The sequence below is a fragment of the Danio aesculapii genome, unplaced genomic scaffold (genome assembly GCF_903798145.1).
Source record: "Danio aesculapii unplaced genomic scaffold, fDanAes4.1, whole genome shotgun sequence".
Taxonomy (NCBI): domain Eukaryota; kingdom Metazoa; phylum Chordata; class Actinopteri; order Cypriniformes; family Danionidae; genus Danio; species Danio aesculapii.
The window spans coordinates 16,472-32,357 of record NW_026613804.1 but is presented as its reverse complement, the minus strand read 5'-3'; the positions used below and the strand labels follow the sequence as shown (position 1 = coordinate 32,357).

At 40.3% G+C, this 15,886-nt stretch overlaps 2 protein-coding genes across 2 annotated transcripts; both read right to left on the bottom strand.

Moving 5' to 3' along the window:
- Positions 1 to 321: 321 nt before the first annotated feature.
- ifi27.1 (interferon alpha inducible protein 27.1) lies at positions 322 to 3,132 on the bottom strand. Its single transcript, XM_056452709.1, has 5 exons — positions 3,047 to 3,132; positions 2,278 to 2,380; positions 2,158 to 2,178; positions 594 to 755; positions 322 to 520 (listed from the first exon to the last, which is right to left on the bottom strand). Exons 2-5 carry the CDS (start codon positions 2,282 to 2,284, stop codon positions 432 to 434), a joined length of 279 nt encoding a protein of 92 aa, XP_056308684.1. The 5' UTR covers positions 2,285 to 2,380; positions 3,047 to 3,132; the 3' UTR covers positions 322 to 431.
- Positions 3,133 to 5,904: 2,772 nt separating this feature from the next.
- ifi27.3 (interferon alpha inducible protein 27.3) lies at positions 5,905 to 15,602 on the bottom strand. Its single transcript, XM_056452708.1, has 5 exons — positions 15,554 to 15,602; positions 15,216 to 15,269; positions 7,671 to 7,778; positions 6,396 to 6,500; positions 5,905 to 6,109 (listed from the first exon to the last, which is right to left on the bottom strand). The coding sequence occupies exons 1-5, from the start codon at positions 15,576 to 15,578 to the stop codon at positions 6,036 to 6,038; spliced, it is 366 nt and encodes a 121-aa protein (XP_056308683.1). The 5' UTR covers positions 15,579 to 15,602; the 3' UTR covers positions 5,905 to 6,035.
- Between the last annotated feature and the right edge of the window lie 284 nt (positions 15,603 to 15,886).

Genomic DNA, 15,886 nt, shown 5'->3' with positions numbered 1-15,886 from the left:
ATAAAACATTATTTGTGACGTATTTTTGGATGACATTGCACACACATACACACAAACACGCATGCACGCACGCACGCACGCATACACACTTTAGGGACAACATGTTTAATCTTGTATGAATGGACATACTAGGTCCCCTTTAAAACTGCCTCATTGTAACACAAAAACACATAAAAATGTGTATACAATAAGCATAAAATCAGGGTAAAGCACATATTGTATGCATTTTGTGTTGATTGTTGATTCCAATAAAAAATAATTAAAAAACAACAACATCCATTTGCATGATTTATAAAGGTTTAATAGTCATACTAGATACAATCGTTAGAACAAGATGCATTTGGAAAAACTTTCCGATTTTCATTTATTTTACAAATGAACATAATGGAATCTGTAAGATGCTACAAAAAGACTGGCAAAGGCTTCTCCAGTTACCCAGTACAGTTGCTGGCAGCAGTAGCCAAAGCAGCTCCCACAGCACCTACAACTGCTTGACCTGCCATTGAGATTCCAGCTGCACCTGAAGACATGAATGGAAAGTCTTTTTATTCCATGCAATAATCATTTTGACTCATTTGAGGAATTTTACTCACCTGCGCTTTGAAGAGCAGCTACGACTGACCCAGCAGCGACTCCTCCTCCGTTTGCCACGGCGGCTGTTGACATCATCCAGGAGGCAACTGATCCTGCAGCAATGCCAGCTCCAGTGAAACCCGCGGCTGTTAAAATTGCAGGAGCTGCAACAACTGCTCCGGCTATAGGTGTAAGAAAACTATATTTAGAGACCAACTCTAAGTGGATCACTGTCACATATTGTAAACTATCTGCTTAATTTGATTGTTATGTGCAATGTTTACTGTGCTCATGTTGTATTGTATAACTATTTCTGCTTTTGATAAGTAATATGGCTGAGGTTGTGTTGTGGTATAGTTACAGTGCCTGTGGAAAATCATCATATCCCTTTAAAATAATGACTTTTTTGTCATATGTTCATATAGCTTGTCATATATTATTCATATTCTTATATATTTGTCATAAAGCCTGAAATCAAATCACATTCCAAATCACTTTTCCAGGTTTTGAAGTTTTTGTAGCCTTTTCTTAACCTGTGCCTTTCTACAATTTTATCCTGAAGGTCTTTTGAAAGCAGGGTGTAACGTGAGTAAAGGTATAGATTTTTCACAGGGTATGATCATTTTCTAAAGGCACTGTATAGTTCGAATTTTACATTCAGATGTCATTCATTAATTTTCTTTTCGGCTAGTCCCTTTATTAATCAGGGGTCACCACAGCGGAATGAATTGCCAACTAATCCAGCATATGTTTTACGCATTGGATTCCCTTCCAGCTCAACCCATCACTGGGAAATCCATACACACTCATTCACACATACACTACGGACAATTTTGTTTATTCAATTCATCTGTACCGCGTGTCTTTGGACTGTGGGGTAAACCGGAGCACCTGGAGGAAACCCATGCAAATATAGGGAGAACATACAAACTCCACACAAAAATGCCAACTGACCCAGCTGGGGCTCGAACCAGCGACTTTCTTGCTGTGAGGCGACAGCACTACCTACTGCGCCACCGCATCACCAATTATCATTAAATTATGTTTAACTTTTTTATTATTCAAGTGGCCAAATTCTAACAGGAAAGTTGCTTACTTTGCCTTAACAGGCGTTTTTTAATTTAAATCCTTAGCAGACTCGTTTTCCCCTAATGATATATGATGTGATAAATTAGTATTTTAAATCTAATACCTATAAATAAGTTTTTTATAATATTTCTTTATTCTAAATGTTTAGGAAATGATTTTGGTACAAAAAAAAGTGTGGTTATGATGATCACAGCTAAAAATAGTGCTTTAAATGTCACTAAAATGTAGTATTTAAATCTTATAATTAAATAGAAAATGAGGCAAATAACTGCTAAAAGCCACTTTTTGAGAAAAAAAAAAGAACCACCCCTCTCACCAAGCTGGCTACGGGCCTGCACTAGAACAAATTATTTTAATATTATTGATGTCAAGTAATACATGTTGAACCTAAAATATTACAATACAAACAATTGTAAACACACACACACACACACACACACACACACACACACGCACACACACACACACACACATATAGATAAATATTATAATTACCTGCTCCTAAAATAGCTGTAACTGTGGGAAAGAAAAAACAAACAAACAAGTAAATTATTTTGTTAATTGTAGGTGACCTGCATTTAAGGTTCTAGAGTTAGGTGATTAAAATACACTTACATGCCATCTGAAGTCGAGTCTACTGAAGTGAAGAAATTCTGGATGATCTTGCTCTGCACTGAGCTCAGATGTCTGACAGCTGCTTAAATAGTTCAGTGGGCGGCTGCATTTAAAGAAATGAAACTGAAACCCGAACCAATTAAGTACATTTTTCATTTTGTGCAAACTGAAGAAGGGGAGTAGGTCCCACCAATGGTTCTCATTTTAATATGTTTTCTGTTTAACGTAGGTTTGACGTAAAACAGTAGCCTATTCCTATCTCAATGCTCTTTATTACATTCTATTAGATATTACACATCTATCTATCTGCCTGTCTGTCCGTCCGTCCGTCCGTCCGTCCGTCTATCTATCTATCTATCTATCTATCTATCTATCTATCTATCTATCTATCTATCTATCTATCTATCTATCTATCTATCTATCTATCTATCTATCTATCTATCTATCATCAGGCACAATTTATCTTTTTCAATGTATTCCAGTAAAAAACTGGGTTCCCACGGGATATACTACAAAGCCTGATATTGAAAATGTGGTTTGTAAACCGGTAAAAGTGATTAAAGTAATGGAAATTTACAGTAGGTCTATATAATGACAAAAAAACAAGCATCATACAATAACGAGAACCTCAGTTGAGAAGTATGACTGTGACATCTGCTGTTTACATTGCGATATTGCAGGCAAGAACATTAGAAGTGGTAAACGTTTTTATAAAATGTTACACGACTGTAGTATAAAATATTCATAAAAAAAGGTTTGTGCTACTAACCGACTCGTAGAACGTAGACTACACAACCGTAAGGCCACCGAAGTGTTTTGTCTCTGTGAAAATATTAAGCCGACATTTGCTGCAGGTTTAGCAATTATGACGTATAGAAACTGAAACTACTTCCTGGAAATCACATGTAAAACCTTCCAGAGACTGGAAAAAATGCTTACTTAAAAAAAATAATCAAAACGCTATATCGTCACTATATTAATTGCCGGAAAATAAACGTTATATTAAAAGTCTTAGGAATATAATGAACAAAAGTAACAGCGATACCCTTTTTATTTATTTGTCTTTCAGCCAATCATTAGATTTTTTCACTCAACTGTTAAGGATGTGACAAGACCAATGGATTTTAAATGATTATTATTATAAAAAAAACATTATATCTAACGTTTATTTTCCGGCAATTACTACAATTAAATAAATAAATAAATAAATATATATATATATATATATATATATATATATATATATATATATATATATATATATATATATATATATATATATATATATATATTTATTTATTTATTTATTAAAGAGCCCATATTATGGGTTTTTGAAAATGCCCTTCCATGTAGTGTGTAACATAGCTCTAAGTGAAGTGAAATATCCAGCTAAGGCTTAAATCTGTAAGTGTACAGTGTTTAAAACTATTGATTCATCTATAAAAGAGTCGACTCATAGTGCTTCAAACGAGTCGTCTTGATAACGAGTCATTAGGTGTTTCGCGATGACGCAGCCACGAAACACAAGCCTCGCCAGTAGTTACGCGCGCAAACCAGGGAGATTTCAAACCTGCGGCCCCGCCCACTAACACAGAAAAAACACTAGACACACACACACAGACGCCGCCGGTCGAATGAAGTCACGTTGTGCTCAGATGGATAATATTGACAGTCTCTACCCAAAGATGAAACTGTGAAGAGTCAGTGGTTGAGGTTTATTCACTAGTGTAAGTAAGTGCGATTAAAATTGTTGCCTCGTTTACTCTAGCTTGCAAATTATGTATTTATTGTGTTTTGTTACTTGTTAACCTGGTACAGTACACGCGGTTACTCTTTATATTCTCTTATCACATGTAAGCCACGTTAAAAACGCGACGCGTGCCGCTTTGTTTACGGATTTAACGTTAAAGGCTTTTGTGAGCTCGCGTTCCACTGCCGTTTGTCGTTGCTATGGTGATCGTAAGCTAGGAGACAGGAGACTCGCGTCGCTTTCCCTAGTTCTTCTGAGGAGCGTTGTGTGTGTGTGAGAGAGAGAGACTCGCGTCGCTTTCCCTAGTTTTTCTGAGGAGCGTTGTGTGTGTGTGTGTGAGAGAGAGAGAGAGAGAGAGACTCGCGTCGCTTTCCCTAGTTTTTCTGAGGAGCGTTGTGTGTGTGTGTGTGTGTGTGTGTGAGAGAGAGAGAGAGAGAGAGAGAGACTCGCGTCGCTTTCCCTAGTTTTTCTGAGGAGCGTTGTGTGTGTGTGTGAGAGAGAGAGAGAGAGACTCGCGTCGCTTTCCCTAGTTTTTCTGAGGAGCGTTGTGTGAGTGTGTGAGAGAGAGAGAGAGAGAGAGAGAGAGACTCGCGTCGCTTTCCCTAGTTTTTCTGAGGAGCGTTGTGTGTGTGTGTGAGAGAGAGAGAGACGCGCGTCGCTTTCCCTAGTTCTTCTGAGGAGCGTTGTGTGTGTGTGTGAGAGAGAGAGAGAGAGAGGCTAGGAGACTCGCGTCGATCTCCCCAGTTCTTCTGAGGAGGGTTGTGTGTGTGTGTGTGTGTGAAAAAAGCCTTACACTATGAAGCGCGTGTGCACTGTGACTACTTTTATATAGTTGATTACCAGCTGGGCATTTCACTCTGTCTCGTGCTGAAGCCTGTCACTGTCGACCAATCGCAGCAGGCTGTCATCGGTCCAATCAGCGCAGATTAGCTTCGCGCTGAGGAGGGGGTTGGGAACAAATGAATCGCTGAACGATTCATATGGGAGTCGTTGGGATAATTAGGTAAAAATAAATGCAGATTATAAGACCATAAAAGTGTTTTATGACCTTGCATGCATATTAGACTGTTGTTGGAGACCCTTACAACCTAAATATGACCCTATTTCATGTATAATATGGGCTCTTTAATTTAATTGTAGTAATTTTGCAATGTGAATACCTAAGCCTTTCTCACAGATTTAAGTGATTTATCAGACAATATATGATCTTAGACACTTACTGATGTTTTAAATATTTGCTCATTACATTATTTGGATAAAAAAAGTTTTGAAAGTTCGATTTAGAAAGTTCAACTTTCTCACTTTTTCCTCCACCTCCCCTAAAACTGTTCTGCTTTCAGAAATCCTTCAGGATGCAGTGGTTGTGTATTGCTTCTCAGTCAAATCCAATGTTGCAGGCAGTTTCTCACTTTTTTGAACCTCATGCATGCGTTTACAGGGATTTTATTTATTTTGAAATATGAAAACATACAAGTTTCTGTAGAAATAATTTGGCACCCTAAACCATTCTATCAACATTTGAAATGTACATTTATGCATAGCTTGAGTACATGTATCAGAATTTTTATCTAAAGTAAATTACTTTCAAAACAACATTTTATGACTTACCTGAGAATCAAAGAACAACCTTGTTTCTTCTGTTGAAGAGTGTAGATTTTAGAACCATACAAGATGCAGTCACAATTTAGACAGACAGTGTCGTCACTTGTCATGGATTTATAATGCAATTTATTGATATCATTTTTAAAGTTTCATTCCTCAAGAAAAGAAAATAAACTCACATCTTATGATAAGATATCGTTTAGTTTTAATTAATGATTGCTACTGATATGCAAAAAACTATTTATCATAAGAGCAAATAAAATTTGTATTACAAGTTTAAAGTAATCAAAAAAAATTATTATTCTTAAAGTGGTAACTGTCAACATTTATGGTTGTGAATTAGTTAAATGATATCATAATGATATCATTTAAATGAACAGGCAGGCACAGATACAGTATGAACCTGTCACACAATTAAACTGGCAGCTGTGCTCATGGCAGCTCCCACACTGCCCACGATGCCTTCACTTGCTGCAGCACCTAATGACAAAGTGCAACAGGTCTTATATTCAAAACAATTGATTTTGAACACATTGTAGGACTCACTAAAAGAGCCACTACAGCAATTAACTACATTACATAAAACATGATGAAACAGATACTGTAGTAAATATTTAATTTCAATAGATACATTTTTTACAGAAAAGCTTTGTGTGACACAGCAGTTAAACAGTTCAAAAGTGTTGGAAAAAAGCAGCGTATAATATAAAGAAAAACATTTCAGTACACAGAATTAATAAATAATTTTACTGAATTATAACTTCACCTGCAGCTCCTGCACTACAAACAAACGATCCGCCCAAAGCACCACCCAGAGTGCCTCCGATGGCACCTATAACAGCCTGAGCTGCAACAGGGATCCCAGCAGCACCTGATTAAAAAAAGGTTTTAAACCAGTCTTTCACAACGATAAGAACATGAGAAAGGGGGCTTATTGTTGCAGTCATATTTTACAAAAAACTAAACAAAACAAATGAAAAATGCAGGAAATACCAAATGCTGAGAAGAAAAATCTACTTAAACTGAAGCCAGTACACAGACACTGCAGCAAGCAGAAGGGCTGCCAAAATCACTCTGGACCCCTCACACCCAGCACACTGCCACTTTAAACTTTTACCTTCAGGTCGACGCTACAGAGCACTGTGCACTAGAACAGCCAGACAGAAACAGTTTCTTCCCTCAGGCAATCTATCTCATGAACACTTGATAATAATTGAGAAGCAAACATCACTACTTGCTATACACTTTTATACACATATACACTTATTTAACAACACACTTTATATGCCAATTTGTACATAACAGCTGCTCATATAACATTGTATATATACCTGTTCATACACTTGTCAATTTGTATATTTGCATTCACTACTTACTTCTTTAAAATATATTTATTATCTGTTTTTTGTCCTGTCTCTTTATTCTGCTGCACTGTAGATGCTCTGTCACGCAAAACCAATTCCTTGTACGTGTTTGAACATACCTGGCAATAAAGCTCTTTCTAATTCTGATTCTGATTCAGTGTTCAGTTTATATGGGCTCACTCCTTTGCCCTAATCCCTTTGAAGGGATTTGGGCATAGAGATGAGCCCTTCCAAACAGAAAGCAGTGTGCAACACTAATCAACTTTCCTGTGCAAAGAAGTATGGGGGGCCCTAAAGTGTCCATCAGTTGTAGGTACCCCTCAAAGTGGCCAGTTTTTAGCACTTCAGTTTGGAACTACACTTCAATTTTAAGGCCATGACAATTTTCACTTCAAAGTTCCCTTATTTAAAAATAGTCCATTTTAAAAAAAATTGTACAGAGAGGTCATGTTTTGATCTTCGATTGGTCTCACGCAGTCATGTGATGTGATTTCGCAGGTCAGAGTTCACCAAGCTTGAACTTTGCAACGCAGTGAACTGCGAAAGTTTACTAATACTCAACTGGACCATCAAAATAAAGTTACCCATATTTCAGTGAAAAATTAGTGTTAGACCAGCCATATTAATACACACATATTATTTGTTTAAACCCTATTTACGCATAAAATTGGACCCACCAGCTGCTTGAAGCCCCGCTACCACTGATCCAGCAGCGATTCCTCCTCCGTTCGCCACAGCGGCTGCTGACATCATGGAGGAGGCAATTGAACTTGCAGCAATTCCACCTGCGTGCAATTTTTCAAATAAAAAGCTTAATTTTCAGTGTTTTTTTTTTTTTTTTTTTTTTTTTTTTTACAAAAAAGTAAGCATGATGTCTCTATTATCCAGAATATTAATAATAGCAATGTTATTAAAACCACTTGTCCTCTCTTTAAAGTATGACGAAGAGCTATTGTATTGGTTAAGTCTTCATTATCTTTGTTCTCACTGTGGTTTGTGTCGGGCATGTGAAGGTCCTTCTGCATCAACAGACACTAATAAATAACATGAAACCATTTTTTATATTCTATATGTCAGGGTTGGCAAGGAGGACCCAAACGCAGAGAGGAGAATACAAGTTTTATTTACAGGAGGGAAACAAGGCAAGGCAGAAGGACAGTCCACACAATAGTGCAGGGTGATGGCAGGAGAAAAGGCTGGTGAGGGGGACTCAGGTTTCAGGACAATACAGAGGGGAGTGTCTTGGTGGAACAGACGGAAAGGGGAAATTCCAAGCTACAGACAAGCAGTCAGTAAGTAGCTAGAGAAACCCCAGGCTTGGGACCTTGAACGTGGGGAGATAAGAAAATCTAAAAGTAGAAGAACAAACTAGAACAAAGTAAAAACTGTCACGATTGCAGGTTTGTGCGCTTTCCGGAGCGTCTGTTTTGTCACGTGGGTTTGTTTTGTTTTGGTTGTCTACGTGTATTTGTTATGGTCACGTGTCATGCCGATACTCAGCTGTTTTGATTAGCTCGACAGCTGAGGTTCATTTGTGGGTCTATATCTGGGCTACAGTTCTATGTTTCCTTGTCAGTTCGTTGTGTTTGCTCATGTATGTCTGTCTGTGCTCAGGACTGTGAGGAGTGTCTGCTGGACCTGATTATCGTCTGTCTGTCTCCCGGTTGCTACCACCCTTACCCCTCGTTCTCTCACTCATTTTTCCCTGTCCTGTCTGGTTATTTTGACTGTGTCAAATAAACATTTTTTACTTGCACTTTGGATCCTTCCCCCGTATCTTATACGTAACAAAACGAACTGACCTGAATATGGATCCAGCGAGTATATCACAGATCTCGGATTTCGTCTCGCTCAGCAATGCCAGGATTGATCGGCAGGATGAGGCTTTGGCTACCACCGCACAGGCCATTCAGACTTTGGTCGGCCAAGTGTCTCTGCTTACCACTCAGGTCCAGCAGCTGGTTACTGGAGCGGCACAAGTTGCAGCTGTACCAGCTCCAGAAGTTCTACCAGCACCAGTGGTTGCCAACCGTGCTGTCGAACCTCGCCTTCCTCCCCCGACCTGTTATTCTGGAGAGCCTCACTTGTGTCGGTCCTTCCTGTCTAAATGTTCCTTGTATATAACGTTGCAACCGTCACTATTTTCCACGGAGCAGTCTAAGGTTGCCTTCGTCATAACTCTCCTTTCGGGAAAGGCGGCTCTGTGGGGGACCACAGCCTGGGAACAAAAGCTGCCATGTTGTGCTTCGTTTGAACTGTTCTCTAAGGAACTCAAGAAGGTTTTTGATCGGGCCGCTTCCGGGAGAGAGGCCGCCCGAGTCCTCGCTGAGCTCCGGCAGGGGAGTCGGAGCGTGGCGGATTACTCGATCGAGTTCCGGACCTTGGCCGCTGAATGCGGCTGGAACATGGAGGCACAGTGGGACATGTTCCTGCATGGTTTGTCTGATCGTCTGCAGGACGAGATCTATACATTGGAACTCCCTAAGACTCTGGACGAACTAGTAGATCTGGCTATCCGAGTGGATACCAGACTACTTCGCCGAGAGAATCGCATGCAGCACGGGAGACATTCGGATCCAGTCTCGGACCCTCTGGTTTTGGCTGCGGCGGCGGAAGTGGGAGGTGTTGACCCGGAACCCATGCAGGTGGGCAGATCCCGCCTGTCCGTGCAGGAGAAGCGGCGACGGAGAAATGAGGGACTCTGCCTCTACTGTGGTGGCGCTGGACACCGCGTGAATTCTTGTCCAGTAAAAGACAACACCCATCAGTAGGTAAGAGGTTACTGATGGGTGAAATCAGTCTGAATAAACCCTCTGCGGCGACTACATTACTGCCCGCTACCTTATCTTGGGGTTCCGGAACCCAGAACACCCATGCCCTTATTGATTCCGGGGCAGAGGGGAATTTCATTGACTCTAGTTTTGCTTTCAGTTTAAAACTTCCGGTTATCGCTCTTTCACAACCTATTTCTGTACGCGCCCTCAGCGGGATTTCTCTTCCCACAATCACTCACTCTACCAAACCCATAAAGCTTATTACATCCGGAAATCATGTTGAACACATACCATTTCTTTTAACAGACTGTTCTAACACACCGGTGGTTTTAGGGCATCCTTGGTTGGTGCTCCATAAACCTCATATCAATTGGGGCCTTAATACAATATTTTCGTGGAGTGAGAACTGTCATGAGTGTTGTCTTTCGTCTGCTCGTTCTGCTGTGTCTTGTTCTGTGTTTCAGGAGGAGCGCATGGACCTGTCAAACGTGCCCAGTGAGTACCTTGACCTGAAGAGAGTGTTCAGTAAGTCTCGGGCTGCTTCTCTGCCTCCTCATCGTCCCTATGACTGTGCTATAGATTTGTTGCCAGGTACATCTCCGCCTAAAGGCAAGTTATACTCTCTTTCCATTCCTGAGAGGGAGGCCATGGAGAAATACATTTCTGATTCTCTAGCGGCTAAGATCATTCGCCCTTCTTCTTCACCGGCGGGGGCGGGGTTCTTTTTCGTGAAAAAGAAAGATGGGTCTCTTCGACCTTGCATTGATTATCGAGGGCTGAACAACATCACGGTGAAGAATACATATCCTTTGCCGCTGATGTCTTCAGCATTCGAGCGTCTGCAAGGGGCATCTTTTTTCACGAAATTAGATCTCCGCAACGCATATCATTTGGTTCGCATTAAGCAGGGTCATGAATGGAAAACTGCATTTAATACCCCCAGGGGTCATTTTGAATATTGTGTTCTCCCTTTTGGACTTTCCAACGCCCCCGCAGTTTTCCAAGCACTCGTTAATGATGTGTTGCGAGATATGATAGATCAGTTTATTTATGTCTACCTGGATGACATTCTGATTTTTTCCCGTTCTCTCCAGGAACATGTGCAGCACGTCAGGCGAGTGCTTCAGAGGCTGCTAGAGAATGGGCTTTTTGTCAAGGCGGAGAAATGCGTGTTCCATGCACAGTCTGTTCCATTTCTAGGACACATTGTGTCGGTCGAGGGGGTGCGCATGGATCCAGAGAAGATTCAGGCTGTGGTGAATTGGCCAATTCCGGAGTCTCGTAAGGCCCTGCAGAGATTTCTGGGCTTCGCCAATTTTTACCGGCGTTTTATTCGCAATTTCAGCCAGCTCGCCGCCCCTCTGACGTCCTTAACCTCTTCCAAGACTCCCTTCAGGTGGTCGAGTGCAGCACAGGCTGCATTCACAAAATTAAAGGGCCGCTTTGTTTCAGCCCCCATTCTGGTGACTCCTGATCCCTCCCGGCAGTTTGTGGTGGAGGTTGATGCGTCAGAGGTGGGGGTGGGCGCTATCCTGTCCCAGCGTGCATCCTCGGACGACAGAATTCATCCTTGCGCGTTTTTTTCACACCGATTATCTCCCGCAGAACGTAACTACGACATTGGTAATAGGGAGTTGTTGGCTGTCAAACTCGCTTTGGAGGAGTGGCGTCATTGGTTGGAGGGTTCGGGGGTTCCCTTTATCGTTTGGACCGACCATAAGAACCTTGAATACATCAAGTCCGCCAAACGACTTAGCTCCAGGCAGGCTCGGTGGGCATTATTTTTCGGACGTTTCGACTTTACCATCTCTTATCGACCGGGTTCTAAAAACATCAAACCCGATGCGTTATCCCGTCTTTTTGATTTTTCCGAGCGCAATACGACTCTTGAAACCATCGTTCCTCAGAAGATTTGTATTTCTGCGGTAACATGGGAAATCGAGAGCAGGGTTCGCACAGCCCTGGATGGGGTAACGCCCCCGGCCGGATGCCCACCCAGCCGCTTGTTTGTGCCGGAGGAGATTCGGTCTGACGTCATTCGATGGGGGCATTCCTCCAAAGTGGCTTGTCATCCTGGGGTGAGTCGTACTATATTTTTGGTTAAACAGCGATTCTGGTGGCCAGCTATGGCACGGGACATACGTGAGTTTGTTTTGGCCTGTTCTGTTTGTGCTGTTTCTAAGACTTCTAATCGACCTCCCGCTGGACTCCTTCATCCTCTGTCAGTGCCTTCGAGACCCTGGTCGCACATTTCGCTAGATTTTGTCACAGGTCTCCCGCCATCTGGTGGCAATACGGCTGTTTTGACCGTAGTGGACCGGTTCTCGAAGGCCACTCATTTTATTCCTCTGCCCAAATTACCCTCAGCCAGAGAGACAGCGGATGCTGTCATTAATCACGTCTTTCGCATTCATGGCCTCCCGACGGACGTGGTTTCTGACAGGGGGCCTCAGTTTGTCTCTAAATTTTGGAGAGAATTTTGTCGGTTATTGGGGGCGACTGTAAGTCTTTCTTCTGGTTTCCATCCTCAGAGTAACGGACAGACCGAAAGGGCCAACCAAGATCTCGAGCGCATGTTACGTTGTTTGGTTTCCCAGAATCCCACCTCTTGGAGTCAGCAACTCCCTTGGGTGGAGTACGCACACAACTCATTACCAGTGTCTGCCACGGGCCTCTCTCCGTTTCAGTGTAGTTTAGGTTACCAGCCACCAGCTTTTCCCAGTCTGGAATCCGAAGTCGCGGTCCCCTCCGCCCACGCCTTTGTCCAGAGGTGTCGACGCACTTGGAACAGGGCCAGACAGACCCTCCTCCAAGTGGGTGCGCGCACCAAGGCTAAAGCCGATCGCCACCGGTCTAAGCCTCCCGTTTACGTCGTCGGTCAAAAAGTGTGGCTTTCAACCAAGAATATTCCCTTGCGTTCCGTATGTAATAAACTTGCACCTAAATTTATTGGCCCGTTCACTGTCATCAAAATCATTAGTCCGGTGGCAGTCCGCCTCAAACTTCCTCCAACGTACAGGAGAATACATCCCGTGTTTCATGTCTCCAAATTAAAGCCCGTTTTTCATGCGGCCATTAATCCGCCTACACCGGTCCCTCCCCCGCCGCGTCTCGTAGATGGGGAGACCGTTTATTCGGTTAAGCGCATTCTGGATTCGAGACGGAGGGGGCGAGGATTTCAGTACTTGGTGGACTGGGAAGGTTACGGTCCAGAGGAGAGAAGTTGGGTTCCTGCTAGGGACATATTGGATCACTCTCTTATCGATGATTACAATCGCCAGGTAAGCTCTTCTGGGAGCACCAGGAGGTGCTCTTAAGAGGAAGGGTACTGTCACGATTGCAGGTTTGTGCGCTTTCCGGAGCGTCTGTTTTGTCACGTGGGTTTGTTTTGTTTTGGTTGTCTACGTGTATTTGTTATGGTCACGTGTCATGCCGATACTCAGCTGTTTTGATTAGCTCGACAGCTGAGGTTCATTTGTGGGTCTATATCTGGGCTACAGTTCTATGTTTCCTTGTCAGTTCGTTGTGTTTGCTCATGTATGTCTGTCTGTGCTCAGGACTGTGAGGAGTGTCTGCTGGACCTGATTATCGTCTGTCTGTCTCCCGGTTGCTACCACCCTTACCCCTCGTTCTCTCACTCATTTTTCCCTGTCCTGTCTGGTTATTTTGACTGTGTCAAATAAACATTTTTTACTTGCACTTTGGATCCTTCCCCCGTATCTTATACGTAACAAAAACAAAAAAGATTTAAGGGGGGAAAAACTAGAGATCGAGAAATAAAATGAAACACAAAATGACTAAATACAACTTCTAAAACTTAAAACAAAAAAGGCCAAAAGAAATAAGCTGTACTAAAACAAAAATCAAAACACAGCTAAAAGAAATAAAAATAAAGAACTAACAAAACACAATGACAAGACTTGGACTAAAGATCAAAAAAATGGCAAAATGAACACTTGAAATAAGACTTGAACTACACTTAAAACCCCAAAATTTAAGTTAACTCAAACCATTTGAGGAAACCGATTGCAACAAACCATTTCAATTCAAAAACTGTTCCTAATGAGTACTCTGAGCTTAATCTATTTGAGTAAATGAAGCAATTTGAGCACAGTAAAACCCAATAAATGAAGAGAACTCAAACCAGCTGAGTACTGTAAAACCCAATAAGAGGAAACAGTTTGAGGAAACTGATTGCTACAAACCATTTGAGTTAAAAAAAACCAACTCTATATGAGTATTGGGAACTTACTCCATTTAAGTTGAAGTAAGGAGGTATTTAATTAACTCATACCTTCAAGACACAGTTCAAAACTCTTTTCGAATGAGTAGAATTAACGTTCAGTAAATTGAGTTAACTACACTCATTTCATTTGATAAATTTGACTGTTGGGTTTTACAGAGTACTAACAAAAATAAAAATGACAGCAACCTTGCTGAATGAAGAAAAAATATATAAACAAAATCAACTGGGTAAGTGAACTCAAGATAAAGGACAAAACTACTAAAACTAGACTAGACAAAAGAAACCAAAACTAGATTATAAAAAATACTTTTATCAAGCGCTAACAAGACTAGTTAGACAAGGACACAAAAGATTGTGCGATGAACCGGCAAGGGCGAAATGAACACAATATAAAGGGAGTAGAGGGCACGAGGAACAGGTGAAGATAATTAGACAAACAAGGACTAAACAAGAGAGCGAGGCATAGGAAAACACAACAAACAAGACAAACATGTGCTAATACACAAAAGACATACACAGACATTAGTAAAAGGTTTAATAAAGTAATAAAGTTTAATATTATTAAAACAAACAAAGAGACATTAAACACAGACATGTGTAACAGGGTGTAAGGGCTGGATCCTGAAACTATATGCAAAAGACAACAACACATGTAAAGGTGAAATTATGGAGATCAACTAACTTAGAAAACAAACTAACTAGTTTCCTACATTTTAGAAAAAATTCATAAATATGTAAAAAAAAAGCTTAATTTCCAGTGTTTTATTTTAAAGAAAGTAAGCATGATGTCTCTATTATCCAGAATATTTATAATACAATTGTTATTAAAACTGTTCACTTGTGCTCAGATGAAGAACTTTTCTATTGACTAAGTCTTTATTATTTATCTTTTTCATACGTATCGTTTTTTTAAATTTTTACTTGGTCAACTGGCATCATGTAGCCTAGACTGTATTTGAAGTGGAACATCCCCTTTTGAAAAAGTTGTCCTCAAATTATTGAACAATACCCATTCTTGACTTTGACAATTTTGAAAATATAAAATATAGAATTATATTATATTATTATATTATGTTATATTATAAATACATATACTGTGTGTATACTTTTGTAATGTACTGTTGTTCTGACTGAGCATTTTAAACTAAATTAATTAAATTAATGAATAAATAAATTAATTAATTAATAAAAAATAATCTCACCTGCAGTGAAACCGGCCAGTCCAAGAATAGCAGGAGCTGCAGCAACTGCTGCGGCTATTTGTGGAAAAGAACCATATTTAAAAAAATAAAATAAAATAAAAAGTTATTTTAAAAAAGTTAATTAAAATATATATATATATATATAAAGAAAATAAATGCAGCCAACTGGTTCAGAACATAAGCAAAGGAGAATTTGCCTAAATTAACATTTGTTTTTATGATGTAGACATTACAAAACATAAAAATGTGTCGCAACATTACCACATTGAAATTTAGATTATAAAATAAAATAGGAAAAAAAAAAAAAGTAAAATCATGTAAAGAAAACTCAGCATTACCGGCTCCTGCACCAGCTGCAATCATTGTACCTTATAATAAATGTTAATGTCATGTTAACAAATAATATAATGTAATCTCATATAATATATAACATAATATAGTGATAAAAGATAATAAATAAGACGTTTTAAAAGTAATTAAGCAAAAATGCATATATTTTCTGCGATACATGCATGTATTTGCTGTAATCTAAAGGCGACTTACATGGATCATGGTCTTAATCCAAGGAAGCTCTTGAACTGACTGCTGCTGCTGCGGTTAGAGTTTGCTTTTAAAGTTCTCTGGGTGTGTCCTGTGAAAAATGAAAAATGAAAAACTGCAGTCTACTTATT

Coding starts and splice junctions, on each gene's coding strand:
- ifi27.1 (XM_056452709.1), bottom strand. Junction 756..2,157: donor TACAGCTATTTTAGGAGCAG/GTAATTATAATA, acceptor TTACACCTATAG/CCGGAGCAGTTGTTGCAGCT. Junction 521..593: donor AGCTGCTCTTCAAAGCGCAG/GTGAGTAAAATT, acceptor TCATGTCTTCAG/GTGCAGCTGGAATCTCAATG.
- ifi27.3 (XM_056452708.1), bottom strand. CDS start 15,578: ATGATTGCAGCTGGTGCAGGAGCCG. Junction 7,779..15,215: donor ACTGGCCGGTTTCACTGCAG/GTGAGATTATTT, acceptor AATTGCACGCAG/GTGGAATTGCTGCAAGTTCA. Junction 6,501..7,670: donor AGCGGGGCTTCAAGCAGCTG/GTGGGTCCAATT, acceptor TTTTTTAATCAG/GTGCTGCTGGGATCCCTGTT.